Genomic DNA, 22,571 nt, shown 5'->3' with positions numbered 1-22,571 from the left:
AACAGGGGAGACTCAAAGTAGCCTGGGATGGGGGTGAAGCCTCCCTACAGCCTTTTCTGTCCAAGGGCACTGGACAGAAAAGCCCATCGGATTGTCATTGGATGCTGTCAGAGGCCTGGGTGGTGACATTAAATTTCTGAGCCTCAGTTTCCCCCTGTAAATTGGGAAATATTATCTGCCCAGCCCCAGTACTGGTTCCCCCTTTTCTTGCCTTATCAGCAGTGCCCCAGCTGTAGACAAGTCAGCCCACACCCCTGGTAGCACAGCCAGGAAGGCTCACTGCCTGCCAGAAGTATCGTCCCAAGGAAGGTGAGCAAGTCCCCTTTTGGGCCTAAATAGGGGTGGAGATGACAGGTAGCAGCGACTCTAGCAGGAGTGGTCTTTCAAGCATATGGGCCTGGAAGACACATGGGCCAATCCTCCAAGTAGGCCAGGAACAGAGACAGCTGGCCTTGGGATCCCTGTCAGGACGTGGCCTTAGACCACGGCTGGGCTAGCAGCGCCCCCAAGGCAGGGGGTGTGGGGGTTGAAACAGGTTGAGAACAGTCCTGCGGTTGGCAGAGGGATTTCCCTGACAGTGGCCTAGCGAGGCCAGTGCGTCTATGCGTGCGCGTGCGCGTGCACGGCTGAAGGCGCTGCGCGTGAGAGGGCGCATGGTTTGGCCCTGGACGGACTCCGTAGCCGAGAGGCTAGGCGGATGTTGTGAGCCGGTCGCGGCCGCCGAGGCTGGGGGTGAGTGAGGGGCCGACGGGCTCTGAGCGGAACGGGTCCTTGACGCTCCCCTCGAGCCCTTGGCCAGTGCAGAGCGACAGCTCCCGCCTCGGGGGAGGAGGGTCGCGACTTGTGGTGTGGGACTCAGAGCGGGAGCTGGCCTAGGGTCCTTTGGAGCTTGAGGCCAGATGGGGGCGACTTGGGGGAGCCATGAGTTGCCCTTGGCGTCCTTGGACTCTGAGACAGAGTCGGTTTGTTTCCATGCCTGGATCCCTGGACAGAACTGGGCAGGATCACAGTGTCAGGGATGCCCCCCGCCCAAGCAGGGGCAGGGGCCGCCTTTCATTTGAAACCTCAACACCTGAGACCCAGAGTGGTCTTCTGGAAGGTTAACTTCCAGAAGGTTTGAATGACCGCGTCTTATCAGTCTTAGAACTGCTTAGATGTGAAGGGGCACTGGATATGGACGCCCACTGAGATCCCCCAGTGGGTGGCAGGGCAAGAGAATCATCTTACCTAGGCAGATGTAGAGCAGATGGCAGGAGTTAGTGGTGGGAGCACAGGACCTGTTTGGGGTGAGATAAGAGTGGGTTGCAGGAAAAAGTGCTAACTAAGGCAGTGCTGAAGGGCCGAGTTCTAGAAAGAGACTAGTAGAACTGTAATAATGGAGATATACTATCTCTGTGTTGAACAGTATAGCACAGCCACCTGGGGTCATTGGACTTCTGAAATGTGGCAAATGTTACTAAGAAATTTAGTCTAAACTTTTCAGACTTTAATTCAAATTTAAATAACCACACGTGGCTGCTGGCTACTGTGTTGGACAGCACTAGGGATATAGTGCAGCTTCTCGAGCAGATACAGCAACAGTGTGCTTTGTAAGAAGACCAGTGGAGTCTAAAATGAGGGCTGGGCAAGAGTGGTGCTTAGATGGGGTGGGTGGTGCGTGTGTGAATGGAAACAAGAAGCCTAGCAGGATTGTGGACAAGAGAAGGGAGCAACCTGGAGCTGACAGAAGTTTCATCCTTGGAAGAATAAGTAGGACTTGTGGCTGAACATGGCTAGACTAGTAGTTTCCTGTATTTGGGGGAAGGTGCTATATACCTCTTCTGGATATGAGCTAGACCCAGTGTAGATTACAACTGAAGTAGATACAGGGACTTTGGCGCTGGGCCACCTCACTTTGGACATTTTGGTCTGATTTTCAAGAGCTAAGTCATCTAGTTATGATTCAGCAAACATATATCTGACACCTGCTCTCTGCTAGGCCCTATGCTAGGCACTGAGACGCAGTGTGGAACATTGGACCCAGACCCTACCTACCTTCCCTGCATAGGAAGCTGGGAGCCCTTGCTTTCTCTGCCCTAGGTTGGTATGTGTGTGAGTGTGCATGCTTCTGGCCTCACCTCCTCCCAAGCCTTCCTACCATTGCAGGACCGAGGTCAGGTGTGAAAGCCCTTAGCTGGCCTTGAGTAGACAGGCTTTGCATTTGGCTCAGCCTCCAGGACCACTAGCTGCCCATGAGAGATGAAGGATGGCGTCCAAGGGGGCCGGCATGTCTTTCTCCCGCAAGAGCTATAGGCTGACCTCAGATGCTGAGAAATCCAGGGTCACAGGTAAGGGCTGGCAGGGCAGGGAGGATGCTCCTTGCATTGGGGGAAAGAGAAGGTAGGGACAAATGCAGCAAAGTCTGGGGTCCAATGAGCCTCAGGCCTTTCAGCATCTCTTGTCCTGTGAGCCAGTTCTTCTCCATTAGCAATTGAGGGTAGTGCATCCAACATGGCTGTTCTTTTGACCCCTTTGACTGGCCAAGGACCAACAGTCTCTGGGGTCAGCAGGAGCCAGGAGCTGTGCTGACCATGTGCCCCTTTTTTCCCTTCTGACCTGTGACTCAGGCATTGTGCACGAGAAGCTGCTGAATGACTACCTACACCGCATCTTTTCCTCTCCTGACCATGTACCCCCCGCAGCCACCAGCAGGTATGGCTGGGGGGGTAGCCCCTCCTCACTCTGATGGGCCTGACCCAAGGCTGGAGGCTGGAGTTGTGCAGAAGGGCATCCTGTCCTCTGGGCAGTGTGGCTTGGGTTCTGATCTCACTCAGCTCCTGGCTCAGAGACCTGTGGCCAGAGAGTCTACCTTCTGGTCTCTACTTCTTCCTCCTTCCAGGTGGTGCTAGTTCCTTCCTTCTGAGGATGTTGTGGAGGTCAGGGAGGGGTGCTGGTGCAGTGCTAACATAGCACCTGGTCCTCTTCCACGTTCAGAATCTGGCCCTATGTGTACCTGCCTGCACCTCTGCCCCACCCTGGCCCCTTGTTGCCTCTGCCTAAGTTTGTAAAGTACAAACCCCACTGGGCCCTTTTATTTGCAAATGTAATACAATTTAAGTTTAGTCTATGTAAAAGTTAAAAATATACTTTAGCAGAAACTTTAAGAGAGAAGCAAAGTCATCTGTCACTTTGTTATTCCAGTGTGACAATTTGGATGTGATTCCTTTCTGTTTACTTCATCTCACAATGTATATAGTTCAGATTATGCTCTATATAAAACTTCTAAAAAATGTTGTCACCTTCAGTGCCCCTCTTCAACATTTTTGAGCTTTAATTGGCAAAGAATAAACTGCCTGTATTTAAAGTACACAACTTGTTAAGTTTTAACATGTATGTAACCTATGAAACCATCTCTAACATCAAGGTAATGAACATGTCCCTCACTTCCAAAAGTTTGTAGAAGTTTGAATCCTATTTTCATCATCAGACATTATCCCATGAGTATTTTTCCACATTATAAATGGATCTTGGTGGCCATCTTTTAGGACCAAGGTTTTGCCATGGCCCATATTACTGCCCTCATTTGGAGGAACTTTTGCTTTTACAAGCAATTCTGTGAGTATATCCAGGATTGCAGTCTTGTCGGCTAACATATTTGAACTGCAAATACTTTTTTTTTTTTAAGAGAGAGAGAGAGAGAGAGAGAGAATTTTTTAATATTTATTTTTTAGTTTTCGGCGGACACAACATCTTTATTTGTACGTGGTGCTGAGGATCGAACCCAGGGCCGCATGCCTGCCAGGCGAGCGTGCTACCGCTTCAGCCACACCCCCAGCCCAACTGCAAATACTTTAAAGACTGTTGACAAATTCTTTTTTTGTGAGGGGATACTGGGGATTGAAATCAGGGGCATTCGATCACTGGAGATTAAAATCAAGGGTACTTGACCATTGAGCTACATTCCCAGCCCTATTTTGTATTTTATTTAGAGACAGAGTCTCACTGAGTTGCTTTTGCTGAGGTTGGCTTGTGATCCTTCTGCCTCCGCCTCATTCCTGCCTCCATCTCTCTCCTGCCTCGGCCTCTCAAGCGCTGGGATTACAGATGTGTACCACTGTGCCTGGCTGTTGACAAATTTTTTTATAGGATCATGTAGATTCTTCCTCCCTTCAGTGAGGTGTGGGTGTCCCTGCCTTTGTGTCCCTTACCAGTCTTGACTCTTCTGTCCTTCATGATCTGTGCTCTTGGGCTAGGCCCAAAAGGCAGCACCATTGCCTGTTCTATTTGAGTGACTATGGTGGTCAAAAGATTCCTACTTGTGGAGGGATTCTAGCCACCCTTTCCCCAACCCCAGTCCTGGCCTATTCTCAGGGCCATCTGATCCCTACCTCATGTGATACCAGAGATGGTCCTGCTCTTGGTGGTGCTGTGGCTGCCAGGAGGGAGAGCAGGTGGTAGGGCCATCGGTCAGTAGTTATGGAAATGTAGGCCCCTGGGCTGAGACATAGGAAATTCAGAAAGTGCATACAAGTGCTGGTGTTGGCTAAATGTCAGTGCTGCAGGCACTCAGTGTAGGCTCTCTCAGGCTACTTGCCCACAGCAGTGTGCAGTCTGCTCTTGGGGGCAGGCATAAGTGCAGCCCTCCCAAATTTAGGCCTGCAAGAACTGCTTTTTAGGAAGCCTGCGTTACCCTTGGGCCTATTATGACATTCAGACAATGCCCTGGGGTCGGCTTCAGCCTTCCATATTGGCTGGACAGCCCATTGTATAGCTGCCCCTGATCTTTACCTGGGGCTCAGCAGGGGTGGGGCCTTTGTGCATCTTGGTCTCCTGCAGCTCAGGGTCATTAGTGGCTTATAGCAAGGAGATATGTGGTTCTTGAGCCTGGGTCATAGTTATCTTGTGGGAGTTGGTGCTTTGATCCATCTGTGTCCCCTTCCAGATTCTACTGTGTGGTAGATGAGTAGGGTAAGTACTGGGATTAAAAGTGGAAGAGCAGGTACTGGCATTCTGTAGGCTGGATTCAGATGGGCATTGGGCCTATGCTCTGCCAAGTCCTGCTGGTTGCTCCCACTCTACTGCCTGCTATTCTTAGTAGTTGAGCTAAGGACAGAGCTGGCCAGCATTAGAAAGTGCCCTTTCTACTCTGGGCATGTGTGCTAAGAAGATGAAGTGGCCACCCAGACAGATTTTTCCAGACCCTTTAGCTATGGCATGTGGCAGGCAGGTGGACCATGTGCTGGCCATCTGTGGACAGGTAGGTATAGGATGCCAACCAGCACCTCAGAGAGTTGAGCCTTTCATTTGCCAGACTAAATTCAACAGAGTCTTCTCTAACTGTGTATAGGAAGACTGGAAGTCTGTCATGAAAGGAACCACAGGCCTAGAACAAGGGCTGGATTAAGTGGCCTTGGTACTGGACATCTTGGGGACTGGTATTTCTCCTAGACTTCTTTTCCCAGCCATAATCAACACAGCCACCTTCAAGAGTGGGTAGGTTATGGAACATGCAGGAAGCATGCATTATTCCTTGGACTCATCATAGCATCTCTGACATACAGCTGTTGTTCCCTTTTTGTAGGTGGAAGTATTAAAGTTTAGAAAAGGCTGTTCTTTATAACAGTCCCAAGGTGCATGTACCAATTGTAGGACTCGTTGTAGTTTTTAGTTTGGTGGCTAATCCAGCTTCTGAGTCAGAAGCATACCAGGGTCTAGGATGAGGCAGAGGGTTTAGTGTTCTCTGATGATTTCAAGGACTTGTGGGCCCCTGGCAGCCTCTCACTTTCCCCAGGAAACCCCTGAACTTCCAGAACCTGCCAGAGCATCTGGACCAGCTGCTACAGGTGGACAATGAGGATGAGGAAAGCCAGGGTATGTGGCATCCTCAGGAGTGGGGCTGGGGGGCGCAGAGCTGGGCCCTAGAGGCTTCTCTGGTGAGCTCAGTGCACCCTATGTATCTCTTATACCATTTGCCCTGCCTAACTCTATACCTCTCCTCTTCAGGACAAGCTGAAGGACGGCTTGGTCCATCCACCGTGGTCCTGGACCACACAGGAGGATTTGAGGGGCTTCTCCTAGTTGATGATGACCTCTTGGGGGTGAGTACGGGTGAGGTATAGGGCCCCTGGTCCAGCCCCTTCTGACAGCCCCAAATTCCTCCTGATATGGCCTTCTAAACTCATCCTACCATAGTCCCAGACCATGTGTCCTCAACCCCTAAATCCTCCTGACATATCCCCGAAACCTTCCCAACAAATCTCTGAGCCTCTCACATCATGCCTCTGGTCCAGAACCTCCTGACAGAGGCACAGCCCCTCCCACCCTGTTCAGGCATGTGCAGTGGTAGCCACAACATGCCAGTACCACCAGGGCTTGCTGAGCTGGAGATAGGGTCTATGTGCCTGAGAAGAAGCTCATCATCCCTCTTTTTTACCCAGGTGATTGGACACAGCAATTTTGGCACTATCCGCTCTACCACATGTGTGTACAAAGGTAAGTCCACACTTCCCTGAGGCCCAGAGAGTTGGGATGAAGTTTGAGGGCCCCAGCCTGAGGCAAGAGAAAGTCTTTGTCCATCTGCTGGCACTAACTCTGCTCGTTCCAGGGAAGTGGGTCTATGAGGTGCTCATCTCCTCCCAGGGGCTCATGCAGATCGGCTGGTGCACCATCAACTGCCGCTTTAATCAGGAGGTACACACAGAGGAGGGGGCCCATCCTGGGGAGATCATTACCTTTCATGGTCCTCATCAGGGTTCTGGCAGCCCCCAGACCTGCTCAGGACCCTAACCTGGACTTCCCTCTTGAGAAGGAATGTGTTCCATTCTACTCCAGGCCACCTCAGGGTAGAATCCCTTACTTGTCCCCTCACAAGCATCAGCCCCCTTCTCTAGAGCCAGGGGAGTCCAAGGTTAATGACTTGTAGGTTCTGGCCTGCTCCTACCTCCCTCCCCCTGGAACTCATAGGCAGTTCCTCCCTAGGAGGGGGTTGGAGATACACACAACTCCTATGCCTATGATGGGAACCGGGTGCGCAAGTGGAATGTGACTACAACGAATTATGGCAAGGTAAGGGCCATGTGGATCACAACCCCATGACTATCCCCATAACTTATCTGGAGCCACTGGGCAGCCATGAAGGACTGAAGTCACCAGGGAAGGGACAGAGATTCGGGGCTTCCCTGCTTGAATCTAGTCTCCCCTAAGTGGTCCTAGAAAGAGCTAGGAGTACAGAGTGAAAGGGCTGCTGTGCTTTCATGCATCTGTAAGCCCTCCTCTCATGGCAGGCATGGGCAGCGGGGGACATTGTGAGCTGCCTGATTGATCTGGATGATGGTACTCTGTCTTTCTGCCTGTGAGTCTCCCATGTTTATCTGTAGGCCTGGCCTCTAAGGGCCTCCCCAGACTGTCCCCAGGGGCCCAGGCTAAGTTTGGTAGCCTGAAGGTGGGAAGTCACATCCTTCTTGGCACTGACTCACAGATGTACTCTTCTCCTCCAGGAATGGTGTGTCACTGGGCATTGCCTTTGAGAACCTGTCCAGGGGCCTGGGCATGGCCTACTTCCCAGCCATCAGCTTGTCTTTCAAGGAGTCTGTGGCCTTCAACTTTGGCAGCCGTCCTCTACGATATCATTTTGGGAAGATGGCTGTGGGTGGCTTGGAATCTAAGATGAGGAGCTCCTTACCCCAAGAGCATTGCAGGAAGTCTAGGATGAGGGACTCCTTGCCCCAGGAGTACTGTGGGGCTTGTGGCAGGTGCTAGCTGCTGCGAGAAGTAAATATGAATAGGGTGCACCTTAGGTAGGTGGGTACAAGGATAACAGTCCTTATAGCAATCTTTTTAGACACTATCATTGTAGTACTTCATGGAGCAGATGAAGGATATGAAGTGGCAAGAGTTTTACCTCATGGAGTTGTGATGTAAACCAAGCATCATAGGCCTGCCCTAGAGCCCAGTCCCTCCTTGGGCACACAGTGGGAGGGCAGGGTACATTTGAGCCCCAGGTCATGCATTTCTGGCTTAACTCTGTGGCACCTACCCAGTCGCCGGCTTCCGGCCCCTGCAGGACCCACCATGTGCTGACCTGGTGAGGGCACAGAGGTTGCTGGGCTGTTTCCGGGCAGTGCTTAGTGTGGAGCTGGATCCTGTGGTGAGCCAGGGTCTGGGCGGGCTAGCTGGGGTTCTTTCCCAATCCTCCTCCCCATATGGCCTAATTTTCCCCTCCCCGCACCACAGGAAGGTCGACTAGTGGAGAAGGAAAGCTCTGAGTGGCAGTTGCAAGGACAGCCCACCATTCTCCTCACACTGGCCCACATCTTTCAGCATTTTGCACCACTCCTGGTAAGAGAACAACAGGGAGGAAAGAAGCAGGCCATACTAGTTGTGCCCATGGTAGAAACCTGTACCAGGACCTGCAGTGCTCAGGTGTAGGAGGTCCAGTAGCATCACGTAGCAAGTCCCCCACACAACCAGAGCCTTCAGACTTCAAGTACAGCACTTGGGGAGGAGGGGACACTTCCAGCTGAGTGCATCAGAGGATGTTATGGGAAGAATATTGAAGGGTAATGATGTTGTAGGCTAAAGAAACTGCATGTGCAAAGCCATAGAAGGGTTGTGAGGAAGTGGTTCTTCTTGTCTCTAATTCAGACCCCAGAAAGGCACTTCTGTGTCTTAGGGTTGCATGAGGGGCCCAAGATTGCCTGAGGCCTGACCCTTCAGTGTAGCCTTGGCCGTATGCCAGGCAGGGGTTACCTGAGCTGAGCTGAGGGCTGCCACTTCACCAATGCCTGCCTTTCACACAGCGCAAGGTGTATCTGGTAGAGGCTGTGCTCATGAGCTTCCTGTTGGGCATCATGGAGAAGGGCACACCTGCACAGGCACAGTCCCTGGTGCACCAGGTTCTAGACCTCTTGTGGCTCTTCATGGAGGTGAGATTCCTGACCTTAGGTTCAGGCCAGGCTGTTTGGCTCCACTGGGGTGGGAGGTATGGGAAGGGTCTTGGAAAAGGCTCCCAAATGGCTGCCCTAGCCTCTCTCCCCAGGACTACGAGGTACAGGATTGCCTTAAGCAGTTGATGATGTCTCTGCTGCGGCTGTACCGGTTCTCACCCATTGTTCCAGATCTGGGCCTGCAGGTGGGAGTGCCTGTCCCTGCCCTGAGCCCCAGTACCTCACTTGCCTATTCTGAGAATTCCCTCTCCACAGATCCACTACCTGCGACTCACTATCTCCATTCTGAGGCACCAGAAGTCCCGCAAATTTCTGCTTAGCAACGTTCTGTATCCTCCCCTTGCTGCCAGGCAGGCCAGCCATATAGAATGTTCTGGGATAAGCAGAGGCCAGAAAGGGCAATGTCCCTATATCCAGGGGCCCCCAGAGAGGCTCAGGACTAGAACTGAGTCCCTGGCCCTGGACCTTCTGAGCAGAGCAGGAAAGGTAGAGTGGAGGACTGCTGAGGCCTGCCTCGCTTGAGCAGGGCTTTCCAGGTTACCGTAGACTCTACAGCTATGTGGAGGTATGGGAGAGGCCCCAGGGTCTGTCCTCTTTAGCTATAGCTCTGCATTTTGTGTCTATGTTCCTTTGCTCTAAGGAGGCAGAGCCTCTGAGTAAGAAGGAGAGCCTAGCTCTGGGTCCCTGACCAGGAAGCCTAAGCTTCTGGCCATTTTCTTAGTTTGGGTCTTCCAGCCTCCAGAAGGCTGAAACAAAGCTGGGAAACACAGGGTCCAGAGTTGGGGACTTCAAAGAGGTTCCCAGGTCCTCTCTCTCTAGTCCATCCCACAGTTGTCTATTCCTGTGACAAGCCATCCACAATTGTCTATTTCTGTGCACCTACTGGATATCATGCAGGCTTGACAGCCATAGGTCTTTCTTAAAGCTTATGATCTGGGGAGATAAGCACATAGCAGCAATGGCACCCTTGGTAGTGGACACATCAGGGTAGGCTTCCCAGAGAAGGCTCATGAGGGTTTGCAGGGTGTCCTTTCGTGAGCTGAGCCCTTCCTTGACCACCACTAGCTTCGACGTACTCCGGTCTGTTGTCTTCTTTTATATCAAGAGTCCCCTGCGTGTAGAGGAAGCTGGCCTGCAGGAGCTCATTCCTACCACCTGGTGGCCCCACCGCTCCAGCAGGGAGGTGGGCAGACCCCAAGTAGGGTGGGCAGTGGTCATGGTGAGGGCTGGCCCAGGTTACCAGAACCGCCTGGCAGTTAGCACATGATGCCTTTTGCCCAGCCCTGGTCCCTAGAGTCCTGGGGAATGAGGATGGAGCTTTTTTGTCTGAATTAAGACTGAGTAAGATCCCAGTAAACCCTGTTTTCCGTCCTCTGCCCCTGCCTAGGGCAGAGAGAGTAAGGAGGTAAATGAAGAGACTGCTGAGGAGCGGCTACGGCGGCGAGCCTACGAGCGGGGCTGCCAAAGGCTGAAGAAACGCATTGAAGGTCTGCACCCTGCTTCAGCCACTGGGTAGGGGGTGGGGAATTTGTGTGTATGTGTTTGGGAGTACTTGGCAGTGACCCCATGCCTGGGTTGGACTGGGAGGACCCTGGTGGTGGAGGAGGCCTGACCCAAACGTATCCCTCTTCCATCCCTGGGAGCCTGAGAACTGTGTTCCCACTGCATTCCCAGTGGTGGAAGAACTACAGGTCCAGATCCTGAAGCTGCTATTGGACAATAAAGATGACAATGGGGTGAGTGACTCCAAGACCCCTGTGTGGGTCTCTGATGGGGAGGGGTACTTTATTGGGACCCAAACCCAGATGACAGGGGCTGGCTCGTGGGAAGTTACAGCATTGAGCTCTTTCAGTCTGGGCCAGCATTCTCAGCTTATTTTAGCCTTTTTCCCCTTTCCTTAAAGGGTGAAGCTTCTAGATACATCTTCCTGACCAAGTTCCGAAAGTTTCTGCAGGAGAATGCCAGTGGCCGTGGGGTAGGTGTCCTCCAGGGCAGCCCTCAGTGGACTGCTGGCTGGTTATGTTGTAGGGGCTGCACCCTGGACTTCTGGCACCCCTCAGCCTGCTGTATCTCTGCCTTATCCTGCTCTGTTCTCTGCCACCTTTCCCTCCTGGGATCCTGAGCAGGTCCTTGGACAAGAAATGGGCTGGGCTGTGGGCTAGCACTAATGTTTTGGGTCCTCTGCTGACAGAACATGCCTATGCTCTGCCCCCCCGAATACATGGTCTGCTTTTTGCACCGGCTCATCTCTGCCCTCCGCTACTATTGGGATGAATACAAGGCCTCCAACCCCCATGCTTCCTTCAGTGAGGGTAAGTAAAACCTGGCCCCAGGTCAGAAACACTAGAAAGAGTTAATACTCGTGTTAATGTGAAATGCTGAACTGGATGTAGGAGGCTGGTGGGAGTTGCCCCAGCTTCCTGCCCATTTGATTCCTTCCCTACCTAAGGCTTCTCCACTTGGGGCTTCAAGGGCTCTGTGTTTCAGGACCATTGAGCCCATGTTTTTCTTACTATCCCTATAGGCTCCTGCTAGGTCTCAGTACTAGCCTACCCAGCTCCTTGTAGTCCTTTGTAGGGATACCTTTAGTGGGTTCAGGGGGACCCTGTGTTTGGGTTGTAGTTTCTCCAGGGGAAAGTGGAAAATTTACCCACACTGAGTTGGGGATATCTCATAAGTTTGGGGTGGGATCCTCTCTGCTTCTGAGTGGCTGGCTATGCTAGACCAGAGTAGAAGGGAGTGTCATCCTACTAAGTCCTGATTGTTGTCCCGGCCTCCCCAATTCCTTGTAGAAGCTTACATCCCACCCCAGATCTTCTATAATGGCAAGGTGGACTACTTTGACCTGCAACGCCTTGGGGGCCTCCTGTCACATCTTCGAAAGACCCTCAAAGGTACGTGCAGTTTCTTCGGCAGTGAACAATCCCATCTAGCCTGGTAGGGCTCTGCTGTGGGTGCTGACCTCCCCTATTCCCACCAGAGGGCGCCTGAGTCTCTCCACACACTCAGGGAGCTGCTGATCTGTCATGCCCCTGATCTTGAGTCTGGTACCCACTCCACTGGAAGGTTGGCAGTGCACTAACGAAGCAGAGGAGAGGTGTACTGATGGGACCATGGGATTTTAGCAAGGTAGGGCTGTTCAGGTGCTACCTGAGCTGCCTTCAGGGATGGGCACAGATTGCTCCAGTGCTGAGGGCTAAGGTGTAGGGTACACAGGACAAAGAGTTAGAAATAGCTCAGTGTAGCCAGGATACAAAAAGCAGCTGGTGTGCTGGGGAGTAAAATGTGAAGTAGGGAATGGTGAGAAATGAGACAAATGTGAGGGCCTTGGTGGTGAGAAATGAGACAAATGTGAGGGCCTTGGGTGCAAAGCAGGTGTGGACCCATTCCAGGGGCAGCTTTGGAAGGCTTGGACAAGGCAGGGAGTAAGATTGGGGGCTTTGTTGTAAGAATCTCCCTCTGCCTGCTATGGTATGGAGGACAGAGTGTGGGAATTGAGAAAGATGTCAGGGAGGTCAATTGTCCAGGCAGTGGAGGAAGAGGAGAAAGGCATAAGTGAAAGGAAAAAGTAAATGGTGATCCCAGTCCTGCCAGAGTTTGGGTCACTAGGGAATTATCATGGAAAAGGACTGCAGGATGACAAGTTTTGTGTTAGAGATGCTCAAGGAGCAAGGCATGGGTTGGTTCTGTTAGCTGTTGGCATAGAGATGAGGAGGAGCCTGGGATGAGGCTTGGCACCCTGGGAAGTGTGCAAAGTAGGGCAGAGGCATAAGCAGCCTGGGACCTACTTTTTTTTTTTTTTTTTTGGTACTGAACCCAGTGTGCTTAACCACTGAGCCACATCCCCAGTCCTTTTTATATTTTATTTAGAGACAGGGTCTCACTGAGTTGCTTAGGGCTTTGCTGAGATGCTGAGACTGGCTTTGAACTCAAGATCCTCCTGCCTCAGCCTCCTAAGCCACTGAGATTACAGGATTGCACCACCACATCCTACTTTTGTTTATGGGACAATCAGTGTAGGAGAGGCCCTGGAGAGCATGATATCACAGGAAACACATGGGGACCAACAGGAGGGTGTGATGGGGAGTGCCTCCTGCCACTGATTACTATGAGATGAGGAGCCCTTGGGGTGCAGAGAAGCCTGGGTTTCTCTTGGCAAAGGGCAGGCATAATAGGATCCTGCAAGGCCTCCTTCCCAGCTTGCCAGTGTTTTCACTGTCCTGGACTGTTCTGCCCATGGCCCCTCATCTTACCCCTGGCCTGAGAACCCTCCTGTCCTGACATTCCTTCCAGATGACCTTGCTTCCAAAGCCAACATTGTGATTGACCCACTGGAACTCCAGGCAGCCACTATGGATGACCTGGACGAGGATGATGAGGCAACCCCAGCTGGGACCCAGGTGTGGCAGTAGGGGGCTTTTGCTTTATCATCTATGTGGGGATGTCATACCAGGCTGCTTCTCCGCCATGAAAGGGTTTCTTACCAGGCAGGTTCCGTTGCTGTGGGTGGAGGCATGAACTTTTCATTCCCATTCACTACCCCTAAGAATCAAGGAAGCTGTAAGTGGGCCTTGGTCCGGGGGGGCTGAGTAGCCTCTGGCCTCCTCTCTCTACCGCAGCGCCCCATGCAGGCCCTGGCCATGGGGGGAGCACTGCCCTTGCCCCGGCCTGGCTGGCTCAGTTCTCCAACCCTGGGCCGAGCCAACCGCTTCCTCAGCACAGCAGCTGTGAGCCTCATGACCCCACGGCGGCCTCTGAGCACCTTGGAGAAAGTGAAGGTCCGCACGCTGAGTGTGGAGCAGAGGACCCGTGAGGACAGTAGGTGTTGTGTGGGGCCTGAGGGATCTTTCTGTTGTGTACAACTCCCCATCTTGGGCAAAGCCAAAATATATCCCCATCCCCCACTCTGCCCTGTAATCTGGCAGCATCCTAAGGGCATAGGAAGAACAGTCTGAAGGCAAGAAATCAATGCTACAGAAATAGGTCCTGCCACTGTGGGGCCTTGCCCTGCACCTCATTTCCCTTTTATATTGTTACCCCTGCGGGTCCCTCCTTGGGTAAGGAAAGGGGAGAGAGGATCATCTCTCCTGCTGTGAGGCCCATCCAGGCTGCACAGGCTTAGGAGAAAACCAGGATGCCCCTGTCTTGACTCTGCCCTCCCCTGACTCCCTAGTTGAGGGCAGCCACTGGAATGAGGGCCTGCTGCTAGGACGGCCCCCTGAGGAACCTGAGCAGCCCCTCACCGAGAACTCACTGCTGGAAGTTCTAGATGGTGCCGTCATGATGTATAATCTCAGCGTCCACCAGCAGCTAGGCAAGGTCTTGCACTGTTGGTCTATGCTTGTTGGGTGCAGGGTATTCTGCATGGCGTGGTCGGATATGTATGTGCGCATATGTCCATGTGCCAGCAGGGGTGCCTATTGCAAGACTGTGCACGTGAGCACATGGCACAGCAAGACTGATTTATGCCTTGCCTCTGCTGCTTAAGGCTGACTTAGTTTCCTTTTGTGGGAGACTGACCCAGGCCTAAGGTTGGGAAGTTGATTGTACTGGAGTCTAAGCTGAGTCTGAATAAGCCTGACTAAGGTACCCAATAGTCACCCTGGACATGTCCAATGTTCTAGATGGTTGGTGTATCTGATGATGTCAATGAATATGCGATGGCTCTGAGGGACACGGAGGACAAGCTTCGCCGGTGCCCTAGGCGGGTAAGGCCTAGGCAGGCAGGCAGGCAGGTCTTGGGATGGCAGGTAGTTGCACATGGGCAGCTTGCTTACTTGGGGTTCCCAGGGCAGCCCACGGAGAAAATTTGGTTCTGGGGCTGCCCCTTCAGTTTTTATTCCACCCCTGCCCTGACCATACCAGGGCAATGAGAGGCTGGCAGCAGGGATGGCCATAACCTGAGCCCTATCAACCAGCTGCAGCCTGGTGCCAAGGTGCCCCTGCTCCACCCCCTTCCCCCCCACCATCCATTAAGTGCTGACATTCACTATGCTCCTCATCAATTATGGATCTACCCTGAGTGCTTCCTTGGCCACTTGCAGAGTCAGCAGGAAGCAGGCCTGGCTTCCCCCACTCTCAGAATCCCTCTGCTTGCCTAGCCTGGGTTGGGCTTCCCTGGTAGACCTCCTTACCCCCACTGTTAATAGAGCCCTGGGCCTGATCAGCTGCTTAAGCTGCAGTTTTGGCATTGAGTCCCTGCGGTGTTCCAACCAGGGCCTTACAGACCCCCATCTGGGCCTCAATTCCACATCCTGAGGGGACAACCATGGCCTTGTTCTGGACTTGCTTAGGGTCACCAGCCAGTCAGTGGCAGAGGAGTTTTGAAAGTGAAATCCAACCCCTTACTTACTCCTGGCACTAGGAGGCTATGTCCTGATGGTCTTCCTTTCTTCCTGGGTGGCAGAGGAAGGATATCCTTGCAGAGTTGACCAAGAGCCAGAAAGTTTTCTCAGAAAAGCTGGACCACCTGAGCCGCCGTCTTGCTTGGGTCCATGCTACCGTCTATTCCCAGGTGAGTAGGCATGGCCTTAGCAACTGACTTCTTCCCAACCTCACTATCTGGCTATGGGTTGGGCAAGGTTATGCCAGACCCTTCATGCTCTCTGCCTTTTTGGGCCCTGGGACACATGAGTCCCTTTAGAATCCCTCCTCCCACCCCATGCCATTTCCCCTGTGCCTCTCATGCCCTGAGGGACCATTTCTGACCGCCAAAATGTTCATGAATCGTTTTGGGAGACAAGTTCTGTCTCTACATGCCTTTCTTTTTTTCCTTGTCCTTCCTCAGTCCTGGACAACGCCTTCTCTCCTAGCACATTAGGGCTCTGTGGTCCTCCCTGAGTCTTCCCTTCTTCACTTGTCATCCACAAGGCTGCTGGCCTGCTCATTTTCCTTCACTTGCTTATTCATTTAATAACATAAATCCAAATGCTAGAGTATGCCAGATGCCATCTTTGACGATGAGTACACACAGCAACTAATCAGAAAGATGAGCCTCTGCTCTTCCAGATACTGGACCTGGTGGGTTACTTAAAGGGACTCTGCACTCCTACTGGGACTGAAGTTTGACTCCAGCCCCAATCCCAATCCTTCCCATTTGTTTCTTCTTGCATCTGTACTTTCCCTCCCACCAGTAGGATATGTGTGTGCACATGTGTCCACATGCCGGGCTGTCCCCTAGGCGTGACCCTGCTCAAGAACTAGGCAATCAAGGCTTCTGGTGTCCCCATCTCCACTGTGCCATCTGTGCTTTGGTATTTCTCCTAGTGGCATCTTCCCCAAATCTAAACCACTTCCATCTCTTGTTCCTTCCTCTTATTGCGGAAGGTAACTTTTGCCTTCAGCCCCATGAAGGTGATCAGGTCAGGGAAACTTCCTTTTTTTCCCCACCACTAGGATTTCATACCTGCCTACTTCCCTAGACAATATGGCCATCCTCTCCCACACTGTCTTCTCAGGACACTTTCTTTCTTTTTCTTTTTCTTTTTTTTTTTTTAGTTATAGATGGACACAATATCTTTATTTTTATTTATTTATTTATTTCTATGTGGTGCTGAGGATCGAACCTAGGGCTTCACGTGTGCAAGGCAATCAGTCTACAACTGAGCAACAACCCCAGCCCCTCAGGACACTTTCTTTCTTCCCTCTCCACCAACATTGTTTTTATAACTGTAGTAAAATATACATGACATAAAACTTATCTTTAGCTGGGCACAGTGGTACATACCTGTAGTCCCACCTAACCTTCTGGATAGGTAGATTGCTTGAGTCCACAAGTTAGAGACCAGCCTGAGAAATGTAGTGAGACCCCATCTGAAAAAAATTTATAAAATTTATAATCTTTTTTTCTTTTCAGTGCTGGGGGTGGAACCTGGGGCCTTGCTACTGCTGGGCAAGCTCTCTACTACTGAGCCACACCTCAGCCCACATCTTTTTTTTTTTTTTTAATATTTATTTTTTAGTTTTAGGTGGACATAATATCTTTATTTTATTTTTATGTGGTGTTGAGGATCGAACCCAACACATGTCAGGCAAGCGCGCTACCACTTGAGCCACATCCCCAGCCCCATCAGCCCACATCTTGAAGTTATTTTTTTTAATATTTATTTTTTACTTGTAGTTGGACACAATACCTTTATTTTATTTATTTACTTTTATGTGGTGCTGAGGATCAAACCCAGGGCCTTGCATGTGCTAGGTGAGCGCTCTACTGCTGAGCTACAACCCCACCCCTTAATTTATTTTTAATTGTTAAGTATACTCACATTGTTGTACCAATCTCCAGAGCTCTTTTCATCTTGCAAAACTGACACACCTATTAAATAATAACTCCCCATACCTCTTTCCTCTCAGCCCTAGTAATCACCATTCTACTTTTTATCTCTGAATTTGATTATTCTTAAGTATCACATAGGAGTAGAATCATACAGTATTTGTCTTTTTGCAGCTGGCTTATTTTACTTAGCCTAATGTCCTCAGGGTTCATCCATATTGTAGCTGGTGTTAGAATTTCCTTCCTTTTTTAAGACAGAATGGTATTCCATTGTATGTATATATCACATTTTGTTTATCCATTCATATTTAATCATAGACTCTTAGGTTGCTTCCACAGTTTAGCTATTATGAATAATGCTGCTGTGAAAGTTGGTATACAAATACCCCTTCAAAAACCTGTTTCCAGTTATCTTGGGTATATACCCAGAAGTAGGTATATACTGGGTTATACGGTAAGTCTATTTTTAGATTTATGAGGAGCTGTCATGCTATTTTCCATAGAAGCTGCGCCATTTTACATCCCCACTGACAGTACACAAGGGTTCCAATTTTGCCTCTTGCCCTCGAACACTTTTTTTTCATGGTAGCTCTACTAATGAGTGTGAGTTAGTAACTCATTCTAATTTGGATTTGCATCTCTCTAATGACTGGTGATGATGAATACTTTTTCATGAGCATAATGTACATCTACATTATCTTCCAAGGAGATTTATCTGTTCTTGTCCTTTGCTCATTTTTTAAAAATTATTTATTTATTTAGTTAGTTAGTTAGTTTTAGGTGAACATAATATCTTTATTTTTATGTGGTGTTGAGAATTGAACCCAGTGCCTCATGCATGCTAGGCGAGCGTGCTACCACTTGAGCCACATCCCCAGCCCCTTTGCTCATTTTTGAATTTTTGTTATTGTTGAGTTGTAGGACTTTCTGTATATTCTTTTATCTTTTTTTTGTTTTGTTTTTGTATTGGAGATTGAACCCAGGTTTGTTTAATCACTGAGCCACATCCTCAGCCCTTTTTTTTTCCCCCTATGTTGCTAAGTGCAGTAGGGCCTCGCTAAGTTCCTGAGGTTGGTCTCGAACCTGTGATCCTCCTGCCCCAGCCTCCAAGTCATAGGTATGTTCCACTATGCCTTACTCTGTATGTTCTTGTTATTGACCCCTCACCAGATATATAGTTCACAAGTATTTCTTCCCATTCTGTCGGTTGTCTTTTCACTCTATTGATTGTATCTTTTGATACAAATGTTTAGTTTTTATATAATCCATTTTATCTATTTTTTTTCTGTTTGTTGCCCGTGCCTTTGGTATCATATCCAAGAAATCTTTGCCAAATACAATGCCATGAAGCTTTTTCTCTGTGTTTTCTTTTAAGAGTTTTGTGGGTTTGAGTCTTATGTTTACATTTTTTATCCATTTGGGTTAATTTTATGGTATAAAACAAGTGTTCAGTTTTATTCTTTTCCATGTGACTATCCATTGTTCCTAGTGCCATTGGTTGAAAAGACTGGCCTTTTTCCATTAAATGGTCTATGCCAGCACCACACTGGTTTGATTACCATGGTTTTGCCATACATTTTGAAATCAGAAAGTATGAGACCTGCACAACTTTGTTCTTTTTCTTGAGTATTTTGGCAACTCAAGGTCCTTGAAATTCCATATGAATTTCTATTTCTAAAAAAAATAATAGTAGGGATTTTAATAGGAATTGCATTGAATTGGTAGATTCCTTTGGGCAGTGTTGACATCTTAACATATTAAGCTAATAGTTCATGAACACAGGATGTTTTTCTACTTATTTGGAATTTTTTTGGGGTGGTATCAAGGATTGAATCCAGGGTGCTTAACCACTGAGCCACATCCCCTCTTTTGTATTTTATTTAGGGACAGGGTCTCACTAAGTTGCCCAGGATGGCCTCCATCTTGTGATCTTCCCACCTCAGCCTCGTTGCTGGGATTACAGATGTGTGCCACCACACCTGGCAGAATCTTTAATTTCTTTCAGCAGCAACATTTTATAGTTTTTGTAGAACTTCAAGTCTTTTGCCTTCTTCAAGTTGTTTATTCCTGTTTTTATAAATGGAATTGTTTTCTTGGTTTCCTTTGTTCATTGTTAATAAGGAAACAATTGATTTTTGTGTGTTGATTTTGCATCCTGCAACTTTTCAGAATTTGTTTATTAATTTTTTTTTTTTTTTTTTGGTACCAGGGTTGAACTCAGGGATACTCAACACTGAGCCACACTCCCAGCCCTTTTCTCATATTTTTATTTAGCGACAGGGTCTCACTGAGTTGCTAAGTGCCTCGCTGTTGCTGAGGCTGGCTTTGAACTCACAATCCTCCTGACTCAGCCTCCCGAGCCACTCGGATTATAGGTGTACACCACCGCACCTGGCTCTTGTTTATTAATTCTACCAGGTGTATGTATGTGTAAAATCATTAGGATTTTATACATGTAAAATAATTTTACCACTTTCTTTCCAATTTGTATGCCTTTTATTTCTTTTCTTGCCTAATTTATTCTGGCTAAGATTACAGTACTTTGTTGAATAGAAGTGACAAAAGTGGCAACCCTGTCTTTTTCTTGGTCTTAGAGAGGGACTGATGCCAGGCTCACTATTGAGTATGCTGGCAGATGTAGGCTTTTCATACAGAGTCTTTATTATGTTGAGCTGTCTTCTTTACCTTTGCATCTTTAGACTCACTCATCTGTAATTTTGAGAAGTTCCTTTCATTATTAAAGGTCCTTGGCCCTGTACCTACCTTCAATCCCCTCTCTTCTTTCTCTGTCTTAGTCACCTTATCTTCCCCCACCTCTTGGCCCAGCAGAGGCTCTTTGACTCCTCTGATATAGTCCTGCCAAGTTCTCCCCCAACCTTGCTGGCAATTTCTTTCTCCATTGATTAGACCCTTAGGTATATTATTGCCATTGTCATCCTCACCTCAGATTCCATCTTCCCTGGCCATCTGTGGTAGCAAGATGCCTACTGCCCTGAGTGGGCCCAGACGCATACCTCTGACTCCTTGATTTTATCTCCTTGGGTTGTTGGGTTTTGGAGCACCTCAGAGAGCTGGTATCAAGTGCAGATACTGTAGTTCCACTCTAAGAGGTGTATTTGCTATGGTCTGAGCTGGGGCTGGGGGCCTCATTCTGGCCTATGTCCCTTCCTATGATCCTAATACAGACTTATGGGAGCCACATTGTGGGGAACAGTGCCCTCAGCAGGTTTCATCTCTTTTCTGTGGCCACTCTTCCACTAGCAGTTATGTTGCTCCCCACTTTTTCTTCTTTGATCTCCAAACCAAAATTTACTTGCCTCTTTACATAATTTTTTTCGGGACACCACCAGGTGCCTCATGCTCCTTTTCTCCTAAGCCACACTCCCCTGTGCTCTGCACCAGACCTGCTTCTCCTCTAGTACTTTTGACCTCCATGGAGGCTCTACTACCACCAGATGTGTGGGTCCCCTTCTTGGTGTGACATGTCCTTTGCTTCCGTATTTTATTAGTGCATTCCCCTTGTCATGCAGTCATTTTCTCTACCATTTTGGACCTGGGCGAGACTGGTATCCTCATTAAGCTGTCCCCACTTGTCCCTGCAGCCCCTTTGTGCACTGGGCAGTGCTTCAACTCAGACTTGGTCATATCATCCTCTAGCAAACCAGAATTCCTGTCAGGGTCATAGTGCTGCACTCTCCAGTTTGGATGCTTTCCTCTTGCCTACTGAGGACTTGATCACCCCTGCTTGAGCTGCTGCTCACATTTCTGCAGTCCAGCTCTCAGTTCTGATGTCATTGTCCTAGTGAGGCATTACCAGTTCCCAGACCAGATAATGTATCCAGGACCCTTCCAGTAAAAAACCTAACACCCTGTGTGCCTCCTGCAGGAGAAAATGCTAGACATTTACTGGCTACTGCGTGTCTGCCTACGGACCATTGAGCATGGTGATCGCACAGGTTCCCTCTTTGCCTTCATGCCTGAGTTCTACCTGAGTGTGGCCATCAACAGCTACAGTGCTCTCAAGAATTATTTTGGTCCTGTGCACAGCATGGAGGAGCTCCCAGGTGATGGGACCATTCAGGCTGGGAGGGGATAGAAAGGGGCCTTTAGTGTGACTCTCAGGAGCCCTGATCTAAGCCATATGTGGCCTTGCAGCATACATCCACAGGACAGAGGGAAGGTTGGTTCTATCCCATGGTCCTCCCTGTATCAAGTTCACATTTACACTATGCCTTGGAACCTGCTTCTCCCTGCTACTGGAGGGAAAATAGATGGTGCAGTGGGACCCCTGGTTTCTTCTTCCTGATGCTATTGAGCAGCCTTGTGGCCCCTCACCCAAGCACCCTGACGCTAGTCACAGTATGTGGCAGTGGGTCAAGGACAGACTATTTATCTTTGTAAATTATAGCAGGAGGTGGGGCCCTGCTATAGCCACAGAGGATCCTGTGCTTCTTCAAGATACTGATTCTAGGCTGGGCCTGGCATTTGGTTTCTGGATCAGGCTGTGTGAGCTGCCAGGCCCCAACCCTGCCCTGCCCAGGCCTTGGTGCAGGCTTTGTCTTCAAAGACACAATTGTGAGTGTCCAGTGACTTTGATTGCTGAGTCAACAAATGTGTGTGTTAAGATGAGTTTGAGTCCAGTTTAGGCCCTCCCCCCACAGTGAGTCTGTGCCTTACCTTCCCCAACTGCTAGTTTGAGTGCTCTACCCAATGTCCCCAGGTGCCAACCCAGGTCCAGATTGGCTTTTGGAGCTAGCTCTGGAGCCTACTACCCAAGCCCACCCACTCTGCCAAGGGACATGTCTGTTCCCGGAGCCCCTGCTCCCAGCCAGTGGTTTTCTCTGCCCACCCTTGCAGGCTATGAAGAGACCCTGACTCGCCTGGCTGCCATCCTTGCCAAACACTTTGCTGACACACGCATAGTAGGCACTGGTGAGGTGCCCTGCAGAGGGCCCAGGGAGGTGGGGATGGGATGGCACCTCTGGTGGGCTGTTTTCTGTGTATATTGTGGCATGGGGATAGGGCTTATGCTGGGCACCTGCTAAGGCATGGCCTGTTGTGGCAGACATTCGAGACTCACTGATGCAGGCCCTGGCCAGCTACGTGTGCTACCCACACTCTCTGCGGGCTGTGGAAAGAATCCCTGAGGATCAGTGAGTAGGGGTTTGGGGAATCACACCCTGTCCTGCACAGCACTTTTCCCCGCCTCACCATGTGTCTGCCACCCCTCACCCTTACAGGCGTATCGCCATGGTGAGGAATCTCCTGGCACCCTATGAGCAGCGGCCCTGGGCCCAGACCAACTGGATCCTAGTGCGGCTCTGGAGGGTAAGCATGACCTTAGGGGGGCTGCTGAGGCTGCCTTTGGGGGGAAG

The 22,571-nt window shown here is 50.0% G+C and overlaps 1 protein-coding gene across 9 annotated transcripts in view; it reads left to right on the top strand.

Annotated features, from left to right (window-relative positions):
- The first annotated feature begins 62 nt into the window (after positions 1 to 62).
- Rnf123 (ring finger protein 123) overlaps positions 63 to 22,571 on the top strand; it is a 29,318-nt gene continuing 6,809 nt past the window's right edge. For 2 of the 9 annotated variants that reach the window (XM_015487184.2, XM_015487180.2), the window contains exons 1-31: positions 630 to 732; positions 1,979 to 2,079; positions 2,210 to 2,327; positions 2,607 to 2,691; positions 5,771 to 5,850; positions 5,983 to 6,077; positions 6,417 to 6,471; positions 6,584 to 6,669; positions 6,958 to 7,044; positions 7,263 to 7,330; positions 7,476 to 7,601; positions 8,011 to 8,125; positions 8,212 to 8,316; positions 8,778 to 8,903; positions 9,017 to 9,109; positions 9,180 to 9,253; positions 9,990 to 10,107; positions 10,312 to 10,411; positions 10,599 to 10,660; positions 10,828 to 10,899; positions 11,116 to 11,236; positions 11,717 to 11,818; positions 13,218 to 13,324; positions 13,544 to 13,742; positions 14,098 to 14,243; positions 14,549 to 14,632; positions 15,331 to 15,438; positions 21,083 to 21,260; positions 22,054 to 22,128; positions 22,262 to 22,349; positions 22,437 to 22,524. In XM_015487184.2, the coding sequence (XP_015342670.1) occupies positions 2,246 to 2,327; positions 2,607 to 2,691; positions 5,771 to 5,850; positions 5,983 to 6,077; positions 6,417 to 6,471; positions 6,584 to 6,669; positions 6,958 to 7,044; positions 7,263 to 7,330; positions 7,476 to 7,601; positions 8,011 to 8,125; positions 8,212 to 8,316; positions 8,778 to 8,903; positions 9,017 to 9,109; positions 9,180 to 9,253; positions 9,990 to 10,107; positions 10,312 to 10,411; positions 10,599 to 10,660; positions 10,828 to 10,899; positions 11,116 to 11,236; positions 11,717 to 11,818; positions 13,218 to 13,324; positions 13,544 to 13,742; positions 14,098 to 14,243; positions 14,549 to 14,632; positions 15,331 to 15,438; positions 21,083 to 21,260; positions 22,054 to 22,128; positions 22,262 to 22,349; positions 22,437 to 22,524 (2,925 nt within the window). In that variant the 5' untranslated portion in view covers positions 630 to 732; positions 1,979 to 2,079; positions 2,210 to 2,245. Of the gene's footprint in view, positions 310 to 587; positions 733 to 1,978; positions 2,080 to 2,145; positions 2,328 to 2,606; positions 2,692 to 5,326; positions 5,473 to 5,753; positions 5,851 to 5,982; positions 6,078 to 6,416; positions 6,472 to 6,583; positions 6,670 to 6,957; positions 7,045 to 7,262; positions 7,331 to 7,475; positions 7,602 to 8,010; positions 8,126 to 8,211; positions 8,317 to 8,777; positions 8,904 to 9,016; positions 9,110 to 9,179; positions 9,254 to 9,989; positions 10,108 to 10,311; positions 10,412 to 10,598; positions 10,661 to 10,827; positions 10,900 to 11,115; positions 11,237 to 11,716; positions 11,819 to 13,217; positions 13,325 to 13,543; positions 13,743 to 14,097; positions 14,244 to 14,548; positions 14,633 to 15,330; positions 15,439 to 21,082; positions 21,261 to 22,053; positions 22,129 to 22,261; positions 22,350 to 22,436; positions 22,525 to 22,571 lie in introns of those variants that run through there. The other 7 variants (XM_015487182.2, XM_015487181.2, XM_048794658.1 and 4 more) reach the window with 7 other exon arrangements.

The sequence above is a fragment of the Marmota marmota genome, unplaced genomic scaffold (genome assembly GCF_001458135.2).
Source record: "Marmota marmota marmota unplaced genomic scaffold, marMar, whole genome shotgun sequence".
Lineage (NCBI taxonomy): Eukaryota > Metazoa > Chordata > Mammalia > Rodentia > Sciuridae > Marmota > Marmota marmota.
The sequence above is the reverse complement of the archived record's forward strand: the minus strand, read 5'-3'. Positions and strand labels throughout refer to the sequence as shown.